Source organism: Dasypus novemcinctus, chromosome 20 (genome assembly GCF_030445035.2).
Source record: "Dasypus novemcinctus isolate mDasNov1 chromosome 20, mDasNov1.1.hap2, whole genome shotgun sequence".
Taxonomy (NCBI): domain Eukaryota; kingdom Metazoa; phylum Chordata; class Mammalia; order Cingulata; family Dasypodidae; genus Dasypus; species Dasypus novemcinctus.
In genome coordinates this window covers 20,284,300-20,301,384 of record NC_080692.1, presented here as the reverse complement: position 1 = coordinate 20,301,384, position 17,085 = coordinate 20,284,300, and the positions used below count along the sequence as shown (strand labels likewise).

General features: G+C 37.1%; 1 protein-coding gene and 1 pseudogene across 1 annotated transcript in view; one reads left to right on the top strand and one right to left on the bottom strand.

Annotated features, from left to right (window-relative positions):
• Positions 1–16,207, bottom strand: part of KDM5A (lysine demethylase 5A) — a 115,994-nt gene extending 99,787 nt beyond the window's left edge. The window contains exons 1-5 of the mRNA XM_071210118.1: positions 15,397–16,207; positions 12,978–13,055; positions 10,975–11,097; positions 6,049–6,219; positions 1,554–1,688 (exon numbers count right to left, since the gene is read on the bottom strand). Of these exons, the coding sequence (XP_071066219.1) occupies positions 1,554–1,688; positions 6,049–6,219; positions 10,975–11,097; positions 12,978–13,055; positions 15,397–15,561 (672 nt within the window). The 5' untranslated portion in view covers positions 15,562–16,207. The remainder of the gene's footprint in view (positions 1–1,553; positions 1,689–6,048; positions 6,220–10,974; positions 11,098–12,977; positions 13,056–15,396) is intronic.
• Positions 11,191–11,726, top strand: LOC139437058 (COMM domain-containing protein 1 pseudogene; annotated as a pseudogene).
• Positions 16,208–17,085: the final 878 nt, after the last annotated feature.

Genomic DNA, 17,085 nt, shown 5'->3' with positions numbered 1-17,085 from the left:
ACAAGAAGAAAAAATATGAGACAAAACAAAGCAGGGAGCAGAGGTTCCCAGTGCCTCCCAAAGACAGCGAGCTGATACAAAGGGCAGGTACGGTAAGCTGGCACAAGATGATGCAACAAGAGACATGGGAGGGAAAAACACAATGAGAGACACAACAAGGCAGGGGGTGGAGGCGGCTCAGGCAATAAGGCATCTCCCTCTCATGTTGGAGGTGCCAGGTTCGGCTCCCAGGGCCTCCTAAAGAAACAAGGAAGGCAGACACAGCAAGTACAAACAACAATGGGGTGGGAATAAATAAATAAATAGTATTTTATCACAACCTGGCTCTGGGTTGGACCTCTTCAAAGTCAAGTCACCGTGTCAAAAATGAGTTGTCCTCAATGTTTCAGGTCCAGAAACAGAATCAACCTATATACCCAAAGATGATCAGAACTCCTGATACCAACTTCCACTAATAAAAATCACTTAATGACTAAACAAGAGCCTCCCAGTTTGTAACGGGGCTATCACTTTCCAATGAATTTTCATTAAATTCATATTTTCTATTAATAGCATGTATTTTTCTGCTATCTAAATATCTAAAAAGTTGAATCAGGAGGTTACTGAGCATAAACTCAAATAAGAAAAGCAAAAATGTCATGAGCTCTAGAAAAGCAAGATGAAGTATCACTAGATTGCCTCTCCAGTTGACAGGACTCCTCAAACCCCAGAGTCAGTCTCTCAGCTTAGATAGTCATGCACTTGTTTCGCTTCTCAGAGTCCCACTTTCAACGTTAACCATTCTTATTTGTTTGTTACCATTTTTTTCTTTAGACGGGTTAAAATAAATATTAGGATCCAGTTAAGTTGCTATTCTTATTCACCAAGACAGAAATGATGATTTATCAGCACGACGCTCTAACCAACTGAGCTATCCAGCTGGCATCTTATGTTGATTTAAATGAACCAAATCTAGGTTTCTAATGGCCCTCACTGTCCCAGCCTAAAGACCTGTTTTTACAAAACCCCTAAAAACATACAACCCTTAAGACTACAAAGAAAAGAGAACAGGAAAGAAAGGCAGATTAAGAAAAGGAAGTAAGTGTGATTTTTTATATTTATGTATTATTAGGCTTTGAAATTATTTTAGGTTATAGGAACACTATAGAAACTAAATGCAAACTAAATTGAATGGCTCAAACACTAAGAAATTTATATTCTGTTTTTTAAAGGAATGATAGTTAAAAAACAAAAGCATTCTTTCCTACTCACCATGAAAATAAAATACACCAAAATTAATTAACATGTCTCTGAAATGGACTCTACAGTACCCTGAGACACCCTCTAATTTGCCATCTCTGTCAACAAAACCACTCAAAATTAAAAAGAGCTTTTCAAATCAAATGAGATGTAATTTCACAATTTCTTCCCCATTCACCTCAAAGTCATTGAGAAAGATATGTCTCTTCAAGTTTTAAAGAACTGTATGTAAACAGCCTCCCATAACCAGACAACCATTCTGTACCATAAATGCTCTTAAAATTCTTGTTAAAATGTGTCACAGACATCGATACCTGTGACTTGACACGTCTTGTTCTCTTCGGGAGAATGTTCATTCTTGTACCCGGCTCTGGAGAAGCTTGAATATCAGCGCCAAGAACCTCGGGCTCAACTTTCTCCTTAAGATCTAAATTGGGCATCTGTACTCCCTAAAGGATCAGAGCATAGAAAGAGACACGATTCACTGATAAGAAACCAGGTTTGAGAATCAGTCAGTAAATGACAAATTTCCATTAAATCCCTAACAGAATAAAACAGGGAACAAGATGGCAATTCTCCGCAAACTGATCTATTGATTGAAGCCTATCCCTATCAAAATCCCAGCAAGCCTGTATTGCAGAAATTGCAAAGCTGATCCTATCATGTGGAAATACAAATTGTTTGGAAATAATCAAAACCATTTTGAAAAAGAATAGCATAGTTGGAAGATCACATTACCAAATATTAAAACCTACTACACAACTACAGTAATCAAAATAGTGTGGAAATAGGTAAGGACACATATACATCAATGGAAAAAATAAGAGTATGGACATAAAACCACAAATTGAGGACTGACTGATTTTTGACAAAGATGCCAAAGTAAATCAGTAAGAAAAGACAAATCATTTCAACAAATGGTGCTGGTAAAATTGGATAACCAATTGCAAAAAAAAAAAAAAAAACTTACCTCACACGATACATAAAAATTAACTCAAAATGGATGACAGGCCTAAATATAAGAGCTAAAAGTAAAACTTCTAGATGAAAATAACCTTAGGTTAGGAAAAAGATTTCTTAGATATAACGCCAAAAGCACAACTCATACTGGGTGGGGGAATTTATAAATCGGATTTCATAAAAAAAATTTTTTTTTTTAAAAAGGCCAGAGTTATTTTATTTATTTATTTTTGGAGGTGCTAGGACCAGGGTTTGAACCTGGGATGTCGTATGTGGCAAGTCAGTGCTCAACCAGTAAGCTACACTGGCTCCCCTTCAAAATTTGAAACTTTCATTCTTCAAATATACATGGCTATAAAAATGAAAAGAAGTCACAGAATAGGAGAAAATATTTGCAAATTATATATATGATAAAGGACTTATATCCAAAATATATAAAAGAACTCTTACAATTCAAATACAAGAGGAAAAACAACCCAATTAAAAAAAAATTTTAACAGACATTTCATTAAGGAAGATACATAAATAGCCGATACATACATGAAAAGGTACACAACATCACTAGTCATTAGGGAAACGCAAATTAAAACCACAATTCTAGAGGGAAGCAGCTGTGGCTCAAATGACTGGGCTTCCATCTACATGGGTTCGTGTCCCAGGGCCTCCTTGTGAAGGCAAGCTGGCCCATGGAGAGCTGATGCAGCAAGGTGACACAACAAAGGGAGACAAGCAGACACAGAAGAACACGTAGCGAATGGACACAGAACAGACAGCAAGCAAGCCACAAGGGAGGGTGGGGGGAATAAATAAAAGATAAATCTTTAAAAAAGAAAAAAAAACAAAAACAGAAACCCACAATTAGATACCAACATATACCACTAGAATGGCTATGATCAAAAATACAGCATCAGCGACTTCGGAAGGTGGTGGTTAGAAAGACACAGGACTCTCTTCTCTCAAAGAAAAACAGCTAAAGAACAGGCAGAAACAGCCTCAAAAAATGTCCTAGGATATAGGACACCAAGGGAAGGCTGGACACCACCCAGAAGAGATAGGAACACAAAGGGAAAAAATATCAACATTAAAACCATGATAGAAGGTACAAAATTAACCCTCACCTCTAGAGTCACCTGGTTTTTGACAAACCCATCAAGCCCACATTTTGGGACAAAACAGCTCTTCAACAAATGGTGCTGGGAGAACTGGAGATCCATAACCAAAAGAATGGAAGAGAGCCTCTATCTCACTCCCTATACAAAAATCAACTCAACACTGACCAAAGGCCTAAATATAAAAGCCAGGACCATAAAACTACTAGAAGAAAATGTAGGGAAACATCTTAAAGATCTTATGGTAGGTGGTGATTTCCTGGATCTTACACCCAAAGCACTAGCAACAACAAAAAAAATAGATAAGTGGACCTTCTCAAAATTAAACACTTCTGCGCCTCAAAGGTCTTTGTAAAGAAGGTAAAAAGGGAGCTTACTCAATGGGAGAAAATATTTGGAAATCACACATCCAACAAAGGTCTAATAGCCACAATATATAAGGAGATACTACAACTCAAGAATAAAAAGACAAACCCAATTAAAAAATGGGCCAAAGAATAGAATAGACATTTTTCCAAAGATACACAAATGGCAAAAAAAACACATGAAAAAATGTTCAAATTCACTTAGCATTTAGGGAATTGCAAATCAAAGCTACAATGAGGTATCATTTCACACCTACTAGAAAGGCCACTATTAAAAGACAGAAAATTTGAAGTATTAGGGAGGATGTGGAAATATAGGAATACACAGTCACTGCTGGTAGGAATGTTAAATGGTCAGCCACTGCAGAGGACTGTCTGGCAGTTCCTAAAGAAGGTGAATATAGATTTGCCATTTGACCCGGCCACACCACTACTAGACATATACTCAGAAGGACTGAGAGCAGTGACACACACAGACATCTGCACAGTGGCATTATTCACAATTGCCAAAAGATGGAAACAACCCAGGTGTCCATCATCTGAATGGATAAACTGTAGTATATATATGATGGATTATGCAGCTTAAGAAGAAATGGAAGTTGTGAAGTTTATGATAGTATGGATGAACCTGGACGACAATACATTGAGTGAAGCAAGTCAGACACAAAAGGACAAATACTGTAAGACTGCACTATTATGAACTAAATATATTATGCAAACTTATGGAATTAATAACTAGAATACAGGTCATAAGAAAATACAATGAGGTTAGAGAATGGAAAACTGAGGGTCAACCTGTGCAGAATTGCTAAAAAGGTTGTTCGTTCATCTTTGGAAATGAATAGAAAAGGTGAAATCACAACATAGTGTTTGTAAGTAGCAGTGTTATTATCTAGGTATGAGAGTGGTTGAAAGGGAAAGTCTAAGGTCATACATATTACTAGAAGGAACAAAAAAGGTAAAGTGTACAGAATAGTAAAACCTCATGTGAAATATAAAAATGGGTAATATTGCATATTTAAGACTTTTTCTTTGAAACTGAACAAACGTATGTTAATGTTATGACATTAAAATAAGCAAAAAATATATATACATTATGCTAAGTGAAAGAAATCAGACACAAAATACTACGTATTGTATGGTTCCATTTATATAAAATGCAAATATAAATTAATTTATAAAGATGGAATTAGATTATACTCTTATGTAGGGCTGGGGAAGGATAGAGGGATTGAGAGGTGACAGCTAAGGGGTATGGAGTTTTTCTTTTGGAGTAATGAAATTGTTCTAAAATTTTCTGTGATGATGAATCCCCAATACTGTGATTATACTAAAAGTCATTGATTGCACACTTTGGATAGATTGTTATGTGACTATATCTTAATAAAACTGCTTTATAAAAATAAAAAGACAATAACAAGTATTGGAGAGGATGTGGAGAAACTGGAAACCTTATACATTAATGGTGGGAATATGAAATGGTGAAGCCACTTGGCAAAACACTTGGCAGTGTCTCAAAAAGTTAAAATATAAACTTACTGTATAACCCAGCAATTCCACTCCTACATATCTACCTAAGAGTAATGAAAACGTATGTCCACAAAAGGACTTGTACACAAATATTCATGCAGTATTATTCATAATAGCCCTAAACTGGAAACAATCCAACTGCCCAGGAACTGGTAAATGGGAAAAAATATGGTATATAAATAAAATAATAAATATGGTATACCCATGCAAAGAAGTTATTTAGCCAAAAATAAAGGAAGTACTGATATATGCTACAATATGAAAGAACACTCAAAATATTATGCTAAATCAAACCCAGACACAAAATCAAACTGATTCTATTTATAAGAAATTTCTAGAAGAGGCAAAACTATATAGACAAAAAAAAAAAAAAGCAGATCTGGAGTTGCTCGGGTCTGAGAAGAGCAAGAACTGACTGCAATTGAGCACCATGAACCTTCTGGAGTTAAGGAAATGTTCTAAACGTGGATTGTGGTGATTGTTGCATAAAGATATAAATCTACTAATGCTTTTCTGTGTACCTACAATAAGTGAGTTTTATGGTGGGTAAATTAAACATCAAAAAAGCTGTAAAAAAAATACATGAAAACAAGGGGAAAAAAATGTTTCAAGATTTATTTTAAATAAGAAAATGCCCTTTGTTCACATTATTCTTTACTTGTAAACCACCAAAAATTACTGTGATTTTTAAACTGCTATACACCTGGCTCCACCAAATTATAGTGCCCATAGAAATTGATCTTACCTTGCTATGTACAGACAACTAACTTTTTGTGGTGAATACAATTTAAAAGTTTATAACTGACAAACTCGATTTACCCACTCCTAAAAATGATGCGTCTCACCATAAGGCTGACACCAGACTGGAAAAGCTCATATGGGTAGAGAATTCTTTCATAGTGTGACTTCAAAAGAGACCCAGTTCCTTTGCCTGGCATATATCCCAAGCGGCTACCCACTTTAGACCATTTCTTCTCTTTGGTGACCATTTCAAAACCTCCTTTGCTGGCAACAATCTGAAAAGAAAACAAAAATTATTTAGGAAAAGAAGCTATATTCAAGCATTCTGACTCTTTATACTGCGTGCTAAATACAGAAGTTATTTTGGGCTTAGATTTCAAAGTTCATTTCAACATGTATCTGACAAAACTGAGATTTGCCAACATTGAAAGTAAAGAACAGAGCCGATGGTTTTAAACTCTTCAATTATTGTTATTGTGTGTACCTTCAAACCAGGCATTCAAAACATTTAATCATTAAGTACTTCGTACATTATGCACTGACAAAAGTAACCATACATATACAGTCTACATCCTCAAAAAACTCAATATGATGTAAGAATAAAAAACATACAAAAATAGACATGAAAACACAATACAATTTAAATAATACAAGGTGAACATAAATACTGGAATTTAGAAAACACACCAAGTAACTTAGAGAATTTTACAAAAAATGTCAAGTAAACAATAAATTTAGAGAACAGTTTTGAAAAAAGGCTAATTTGTCAAAATGAGAAAAGTTTTATATGCAAGATTGTGGAGGAAAATTATCAAGATAAAAAAAATGACTTTTCAAATGTTATAATATAGAAGACACAATAAATAGCTGTCCAGAAGCAAATGGACGATATACAGTGCCTTTCACTTAACACGTATCTTTCCAGTGCCTATACACTGCCAGGTACCTTTGTAGATGCTTGGAATATGTGTCTGTATGTATAGGGGGATGGGAGGCAAGGAGAGAGCGAGAGAAAGAATGAGCAAGACAAAGATCTTTGCCCTCATGGAGCTTATATCCTAGTGCGGGAAGAGATTAAACAAAAGTAAGTAAATTTTGAAGTGATAAATATTGTGGGAAAAAAACTTAGAAGAACAGTTAAGGGTCTTCACAAGTGCTTAGATTTAATAATATTGAGGGGAGCAGAGGTGACTCAAGCAGTTGAGGGTCTGCTTCCCACATGGGAGGTCCTGGATTTGACAGCAGGTGCCTCCTAAAAACGAAAGAAAAAAACAACAAAAAGTAAACAAACACAAAAACCAACTCAGGGGAGCTTGACATGGCTCAGTGGTTGAGCACCAATTTCCTTGCTTCCCAAAACAAGGTCCCAGATTCAATCTCCAGCCCTGGTACCTTAGGAAAAAAAAATTGAGGTGTTATTCAATGAAAAGCCTCATTATATACGGAAATCTGAGCAAGACTTAAGAAGGTGAAGCAGTTGGCCAGGCAGACAGACAGGAGAAGAGTGTTCCAGATAGAACAGCAAGAGCAAAGGCCCTAAAAGCATGACTAGACTATTTTAAGAAACAGCAAGGAAGCTAGTATGGCTTAAGCAGAGTGAACAAGAGAAAGAGTGGTAAAGGATGTCAGAAAGATAACAGAGGCCCTATCAATCATCTTTATATCCTATACAATTATCACTATTACACAATAGGGTAACTATTTTCATTAGTTACTACTTTTCATTAGTAACAATATACCTGCAAGAATCTAGTCACACTTTCCCACCCAGTTCTACTAGTTATTAGTGGCATGCAATGTGAAAAGGAGAACCAGCCCTGCCAGCATATGGCCATAAAATAGGACAAAACTATCTCATAAAGAAATCAAAACCCTGACTTAGGTACAATACTCTATCAAAAATTCTAACCAGGCATAATACAACAAAAACACACAAAATCGTATACTTGTTTTCTTTCAGCTATCAGACTCAAGTATTATCAAGCATTATTTCAAAATAAAAACCATTTATTTCAAACATTTGCCATGCAATTTATCACACCACTGTCAAAAGAAATATCATCACTGCTAGGAGCTGTAAATGTTCTATCTCTCAATCTGGGTGGCGGTTACATGGGTATATATGTACATAAGCATTTATCAGATTATATATTTAAGATTTGTGCATAGCAGTGTTACACTTCATTGTTAAAGAAAAAAGTTATTGCGGTGAGAACGGTAGTCTTGCTATGACATTTAGGGAACAAAAAGTAGCACAAACATCAAAGTGTGTCTGTCACTTAGCTTTAAATCTATTTCATAAGCATTTTTTTCACATTAGGGGAAAGAGATGTCCAAGGGCACACCAAAAAAAATGCACAAACCTTAAGATTACAATACACCCCAGAACAATCAGTCTTAATCTTTAATCATGACATATTTTCTAAGTTCTCTAAGTAAGGATATATTTTATTGGTAGAACTGCCCTTTTAATAAAAAGGAAGTGGGAAGTGGATGTGGCTCAAGCAGTTAGGCACCTGCCTCCCACATGGGAGGTCCCAGTGCCTCCTAAAGAAGACAAGCAGATAGATAAGGTAGCCATCTGAGGGCGGCCGGGACAGTAAAAAGGAAGTGAGCTTCTACAGATGGAGTTAGTTTAACAGTCTGGATAACAAATGTTATTAAGGAGAATTGTGAAACACTAGTTTTGAAATTCTATGCCAGGATAGTACTAGGAATGCAATCTAACCAACACCTAGATTAAACTTAATATTTACCTTTTAACTGGAAAATTACTCATACAGGAATAGTTTCAATTTATTATAATATATTATCTGCTTATATAAAATATTTCTTCTAGCAAATTCCGTAGAGTATTTATAGAAATAAAACTGACCTATACATTGCCTGAAGATTAATGTGACAGTTGAAGTTATTTATGAATCCCAAAAAGAAAAATATCACGTTCTTGAACTAATCCATTCCTGTTGGCATGGGGCCCTTTTGACTGGACTACATCAGTGAAGTATGACTCAGGTTTGGTCTCAGTCCTCTTACTGGAGCTTTAAATAAATGGAGACACAGAGAGATACAGAAAAAGGAAGCTACCACTTTTATTCTGCCATGTGAGAGAGGACATGAGGATCGCTAGCAGCCAAAGCTTAAGCACTAAGTCCTCAAGAGGCTGGGCCCATGAAGCAGCTCAAAGCTGAAGAGATGAGCCATATTCCTGATAGCCCACAGCTAGACTTGAGAAAAGAGCAGAGCAGCCCAGACTTAGAGAGAAGGCCTAGAAATAGACAAGCCGTATGCCTGATTGCCCACACCCGAGCTCCAGAGACAGGCGATTCTTGAGGGAAGGCAGGGAGGGACCTGGGCAGAGATAATTGGCTTCCATTTTTGCCACGTGGCAGGATACCAGGATCAGCAGTACATGCCTTTGGTAAGAAAGCATCTCTGATGTTGCCCTGATTTGGACATTTCACGGTCTTGAACTGTAAGCTTTTTTCCCTACTAAAATTCCCGTTATAAAAGCCAACACATTTCTGGTACTTTGCAGTAACAACCCTGTGGCAAACTAAGGCAATTACCGTAACAGTACTGCTATTAATGATAATTTTTAAAAATATTTTTGTACTTTATTCAAACTACACAATTCAAATCAAACATATTTAAAACCTTAAACAGCATCATATAGCAAAAATTCATCGATTTTGAATGAAAATGTCAAAAAAGAAACTTAAAATAAATTTTTATCCTAATGGTTCCCACAAAGACACAAATCCACCCGCTAATTAACCATAATGTTCTCTTTGTTATCAGATTTGCAAACAACTGCACCCTGAGGGTTTTTTGTTTTTCATTTTTTTGCTTGTTTGTTGTTTTTTTTTAGGAGGCACTGGGAACCAAACTCAGGATCTCACATGTGGGAAACAGACGCTGAAGCACTTGAGCCACATCCGCTCCCATGAGACATTTCATGGCACACATTTTCTGACTGGTAAAACAAGCACAAGTCTAAACTGTATTTTAGCGTAAGACCGTATTTCCCACATTTTTTAGCAAGAGAATTCTGACCTGACATTAATTTTTAAATGTATTGTACAAACTAATTTAAACACAATTATTCTCACTTTTTTCTTTGAAAATAAAACCTTTCAAAATTAACTCTGCAACTGAGAAAAAATTATTTCAATATATCAATCACACGGTATAAAAGGCCACAAAATAAGCTGTTATGCCTAATTCCTTGTATAACCAAGCTGTCTTCACCCACAGGTCAGAGGTATCCATCGATTTTTTTTAGAGGCACTGGGGATTAAACACAGGACCCTATATGTGTGAAACAGGTGCTCAACCACTGAGCTTATACCCTCTCCACCCACCATAGATTTTTTTGTGTTTGTTTGTTTTTGTTTTTGATTGTTACCACCATAGATTTTAATTACTGTATTAACAAAACATGTTTTCAAGGTAATTATTATAATCATCTCTACTGCAGGTCAGTGGTTTTTTTCACACTAGGGAATGTAATGTTACAAAGTTAACATAAGCTTGGGCAAAAAGAGTCACTCTCTTCACCCTTAAGTTTTCAACCTATTGTCCTTTCTACTGGATAACGTAGGCCTGACTCAGGCATAACACTTCTTAAAAGATATTAATAAAACTTTCATGTACCACACAGAGAGGGATGAATGAAAGAAATGGGTCTTTTAATATGCCAGATTTTCAATTAAGTAGTAAAATAACAGATGATGAACTCAACATAGGCCCTCATACACTAAATACAAGGTATTATTACCAGATTGTCATTTCCTTGCATAGTGTAGATCACACAGCCTACTTATCTGAGTCATTAAATTTTAATCACATCCGAAAATATAAAATAGCTTTTAAAAACAGATTTGAGATCTGGCATTTCCATTTATTCATGCTTGCATTTAATTACCAAACAAATCCTACAGAGGAAACCCACCAAGTTTATCTGAAATTCCTAATTTTATATATTCACCAGCCTCTTCTCCAATTTCTAAACCAAGTACAAGACTCACCTTGCTCAAAGCATACAGATCCAGGATTTTTCTCTCCACCACGGGGATCTTCAAAGTAGATCCCTGAAGTTCCCAAAACTTTGCTAATTGATCCAAGAAGTCCAGCCTCACTCTGGTCATTGCCTAAGATTATTTAAGCATAGAAATCAAAAACACGAAATAAGTTATGACTGAAAATAAATATTTAGTTTTGCATTAAAAAGCACTCATTTCTAAGGCAAGCATGAGAACTGCAAGCCTCTGGGCAGACTGCTGAGCACCCTAACCCAGGCTGTCTTCCACAGATACCCAGGAATCACAGAGGAGATGCTATACAGCCAGCTCTACTTAGAGGAGCCACCCAAGTAATTCCGCCCCTTCCTGGCAAAGATGAGGGAGATTCTTGAGTCTGTTGCATCTAGAGACATGAACTTCAACCACCTGGAGGCATTCTTGACTGCTTAAACCAAAAAGCAAGGTGGGAACGCATCTGGCCAAATTCTGGAAGAACCACAAGACAAAAATCTGAGAGAGTGTCATGAACCAGAGCTGTTGGGACAACAGGTTTTGAGGTCTGAGCTGGAGAGTCAATGGCAAGTCACAGTCAAAGCACTCAGCTCAAATACATAACCCATTTGCCATAGTGGAATTAGGGAAAAGTGGACAAGAATCTGAAATTTCTCTGTTTAGAACTGGATGAGGTCAAGGTCAACAAACTTCTGAAGCTCTCAAAGAGAGCAGAAAGTATCAGCACACTGATGCAGTCAGCCTAACTGAAGACGTGTAGTTGTCGGAATTGCTGAAGCAAAGGTATCCATGAGCCCTCCCTTCACTGACTTTTTAAAAAATCTTGTTCCCCCCATTGGTATTAAATCCTCAAATTTAAAAAACAACAAAAAACTTCATTTCTATAAAGAAACCCAAAGACTTTTCATTAGTTTATTTCAACCCTAAAAAATAAACCAACAATAAAGAGAAAAAAATTCTTCGACAAGATTAAGACAGTAAGTTATTCTAATGTATGTAAAAAGTTCTCATATCAACAAAGCAATTTTTTAAAAAGTTGACTTAACTCTAAGCTACCCAGAAAATTTAATCAGATTATTCCCAGTTTCAAAAAATTCTAATTCTGTAATTTCATGGGTAGATAATATCCTTACTTCAAGTGCACCAACTCTCTACCTCACTGATATTAAGATTCTTCACTCAGTATCTAATTACAATGGACTAAAGGAAAAAAAATAAGTATTAAAATCTCAGAAGGTAAATGTTTTAGAATCATCCAAGAGAAAAACAGCATGACACATCAAACCTTAGCTATGGAAGATTTTCCTTTGTATTGTAAAACAGTTTTGGAACTCACTGAAGAATCTTTTGCAAATCAGACAAATATGAAGAACAGCAATATTTAAATAGATTTCAATTAATAAAATGCCTGAGATAGTTGCAATATTTACAGAGAGGTCGTAATAAATCTGATTTAACAGTCCTGGAAAAGCTCTGTTAAAGCCAAAAAGCTATGAAAAATAGGTTTTTAAGTAGCATTTTCACAGAATTTAAAAACCTATTTCCAAAGACCATGGGAGACAGAGATTTCAAGATTCACAAAAATTTTTAGCAGAGAAAATTGGAACTTAAGAATTCAAGGTCTCAGAAAGCTAAGCACTGACTATTCCCATTACGAAAAACATGGCTAGAGATAATTTTCCATAATCCCAGTAAAGTGGGAAAAATATAAGAATAACTTTATATAATTTAAAAAAATGAGGGGACTGGATGTAGCTCAGTGATTGAGTGCCTGCTTCTCATATACAAGGTCCTGGGTTCAATCTCTGATACTGCCTAAAAATAAATAAATAATTAAAAAGTAGAAAGTAAAAAATAAATATCAGATACTTCCACTAAACCTCAATTCCAATTAACACTAACTCTGGGTCCTAGTATATGAGCTTCTCAAATTTCTCTTTCTGGAGCTCTCACATAATGAATGAATCAGGAGAAAGAAATGGTGACATAACACTCACCTCAAGTTCATTTAGGCGCTGGACTCGGGGAGTGAAGCGAAAGCTTTTTACTTCACATGCGAAAGGAGGCTGCCAATCCTAAAAAGACAAAATTGTTTTTTTTAACACAGTGGTATATAAGCAAGAAATACATTATCCATTCCCTTATTTTAAGGGGTGAGTTGTCACAAATCATGACAAGAGATCAACTTACAAACCCTCTTTATTATAGAGGCAGAAAGAGGTGTATTTTTTAGACAAAATAATTTTAATGTGAAGGAAGCAATCCTCTTCAAATTTTACCAGTCTGTTTACTTCCCACAATTATGCTTTCCCTAATTTTTCAAGCGGAATGCAATGAGCTCATGTACCACTAAATATCCAAGTTTGCCAAATGAAAAATAAAACAATTTGAAAGAAACTGAAGAGTAAAATTAAAGGTTAAAAACTAACTTTTAAAGTACTTAATATATATTTGTAAATAAGCTTTTTCATTTATGTGTAATGTGACACAGCACTTTACAGTGCATGTTATGTAAATACTTTGTTCAAATCAAAGCCAGCTTCTGGGCACCCCTTTCCCCCTCTACCCCCCAAAAGTAAAGCAAACCCACAGAACAAGGAAAATCTCTAGGTAGAAACTGTGGAATAACTGAAATAAGGCAGCATATTTCAAATGGAGTTCTAGAGAACATGGTTTGATTTGACCTAAATAACCGTAAATCCACTTAAAAGATATTAGCTTAAAAAGCTACTTGCCTTGAAAACTATATTTATTAAAATTAAATTCTTGTAAACAAGATTTTCTATAATAATAATGTAATATACTAGAGAAGGTACACTATTTCAACATTTAAAAAAAAATAATTTTAAAAACCTAACTTTTTTACCAAAAGGAACCCTAAATAAAACAAAAATGATAAAAATGTTAAAGCTGAAGATTTTGTCAATATTAGGAAATTCACACATAAGAAGCTTTTGGAAGATGGCAGTGCATTATCATCAGAGCAATTACCTTTTAATCATTTGCTTAAAACTGATAGTCCAAGATCATAAATCAAATTCATTCAGCGTAGTAGGAGTAGCATGCACGGACTTTAGAATCAGATAGATAGATCTAGACTCAAAAATCTACTTTGCAATTTACCCAAGACCACACATTTAATAAGTGATTTAACTTATCTGAACTTGCCTCATCTACAATATGAGAACTTCATTTACCTAAAAAGGCTTCACAGACCGTTAAATAAAACAATCTATACAAAGCAGTTGCCATATAGTAAGGCTAAATTAGTTCCTCCTGCCTGCCCATCATTCCCTTTCTCCCCATCTAAGCTCCTTTATTCCCTGTGGTGGTCTACAGTGAGGGCAGAAGAATTTAACTATAATGATCTCTCTATGTGGGTGCATTAAGAATCATTTGAGTGCATCGGCTAGAAAAGCAGATTCCAGAAATTACACTTCAGAAACTGATTCATCCTAGTCTGGAATGAGGCCTAGGGATCTGTATTTTAGCAAACATCCAGTTGATTCTGGTGTAGGTGGTCCAGGAAGACCATTTGGAAAGCACTGGTCTAATAGGGTAAAGACAAGACCTGGAACACCTGAGCTCCAGTACGACTCAAGCCACCAAAAAAACCTTGTGACCTTGAGCAAATCACTTAACCTCTTGGGACTCTAATTCCCCCAAACAAGAGGAAGTATCTGCTTTCCTTAACTTACATTAGAGATTAATAATGGAAATAAACCTGAAACAAGACTAGTCATTTGTAATTAATGCGATTCGTAAATCTTTGACCCTTAGTTCCTTCTATGAAGAAATTTCAACATTTTCTTCCACCTCCATTATTGACACAACCAGTTCTTCCAAAGTCTCTAAATTTTAAAAATATATGCTGCTCCTTCTCCTCCCCCGGGAAGACTTGTTCAATACAGAACAATTCAGTCTGGGGTTCTAGTGTCATGATACCATTCTAAGGTGCAACTAGAGCTCAGATTACCTTTTAAGAACCAAACCCAGAAATGAAGTCCACGAATATTTAATAAACCAAGCACTAATGGGACGTGGATTGAAAAAAAAAATTAGCAGAGGGCAGTTTTTACAATCTCATGGCGAGGATTTTACAGGGCATTTCCTGTCATAATACTTCTAAAACCAAATACTTCCAATACTTCTAAGGCCATACTTTTAATACTTCTAGCAACGAAAGGCCTAAAGTCTTTTGTTACCCATGTCCTTAATCCAAAGGAGAAAAGTATCAGTTCACAAGTAGTGGAGGAAAAGCTCCCAAGGACACCACATATCACCGCAAAAGAAACCAAGATAAAAATATCAAGAAACTTGGCCTGGAACTGCTGAGAAATGAAAGAGAGTAAATACGTGAGGACTGAAAGACCGGAAAAGCAAAGCTAAATCAAGTGTCCTCACAGACTCTAGTACCTTAGGCGGTCGGATCTTGCAGATGCCGGTTTTCTCGGCCAGAGGACGGATGCGACCGATAAAGCTGAGTGGGTCTGTGAACTCCTCCCAGCTGGGCTCAAATACTGGGCACTCCGGGGGTGGCACGAACTCCGCCGCGTAGCCCCCCGGCCCCACACCCGCCATGGCAATACCCAGGGGACCCCGTGGGCGAACACGTGGAGAAAAACCGTTTGAAGCCCACCAAGCTTCTCACGTCCCCTGACAGGGGCCGAAGCGCATCTTCTCGGACACGAACAGCTCAATAGAGGAACACCAGAACCGCTTCCTCCTCTCGTTTGTTATTGTTTCCTTCGGGGCTTTTCCTCTCAGAGCCAGGGCTTTTCCGGAAGTCAGCGTACTGGCAAATCCCTCCGCCGTGACGCCTCGCGATGCGACCCTTTCTTCCTCCTCCCTTGCCTAGAAACTCAGTGTCGCTCTTTCTCTCCTCGCTGGCGAAAGTTCCGCGCAGTCCGATTAAGTCCAGACGGCCCACCCTCGATGCCTCTACGATCAATCCTCTAGAAGAGGTAGGAGTGGCGGGGAGCTGTCGGGGCGGAGGCGAGACGCGTTCTTCCGGCGCGGAGGAATGTGTAATGTCCCAGAGGGCAGAGGTTCTGCTTCCGGTGTGGAGGGTCCAGTTCCCCTTTGTGTATTATAAGGGCAGGAAAGCCAGCTGTATCTAACCAGTTTCCCCACCCTGTCTTTGTATTTTGCGGCTTTTTTTTTTTAACCTATTTGTTTTCCTTTTACCAAATATCTAGCCTTTCCAGCATCTCTTTTTTGTTCCTTTGATTGCTAGTATCTCTTTCGTGTAATCTCACTCGGCCACTTTCTCCCCGCCCCTTCTCCATGGTAACTTGTGATCGAATTCATCCCGCAAATCATGCCGCATGGCTTTCGCCACCATCCAGGAATTGCTTTTTGTCCCACGTAGAAGCAACAGTTCTTTTCATTGTTTTTCCAGTAACTGTCCGTAGTGCCCCAAGTCTTCGCACCTAACAGCAACTGCTTCCGTCTGACACCAGGAGCCGCGTTAAGCCTCCTCAATTTGCTGTAAAAGCCGTGGCAACTTTTGTGACCCATCTTGTCAAAAACCTCTGTGTCACTGTCTATCTCCCACTTTCTCCAAATTGTAGAGAGTAAAGTAGAAAAGACATATGGAAAAACCGTTAAAGGGTAAGTTCTTATTATTAAATACTTACTGGAAGGCAAATTTCCTCCCTAGATCCTTCTCAGATATGCATACTTCCCATGCAGTCTCAGCTACTCCCTAAACCTCAATTGCCAATTATAAGCTCCCAAATCTGCTTTCCAGCCTAAGACTCCTCTCCCGAGTTTCAAGCCAGGACCTTCAGCTACCCGTTAGACAAGTCCACTTGGGTAACTCAAAGGTCCCTTGTACTCAGTTCCCCACCATTTCTTCAGTATTTCTGGTTTCTGTGAATGACTTCATCCATTTACCCAATTGCTTGAGTCAGAAATCTAGAAATAATCCTTAACTCCTCATCCTACCTTCTGCCTCATGTTCAATGGTATGTGAAGGCTGAAGATTCTATCACCCCAAAATCTTAAATCCACCCATGTGTCTCCATCGTCATTACCACTATCCTAATTTATGTTTTCTCTACCCTGAACTTTTAACTGTTCAGTTTTTGTCCCTTCTCAAAT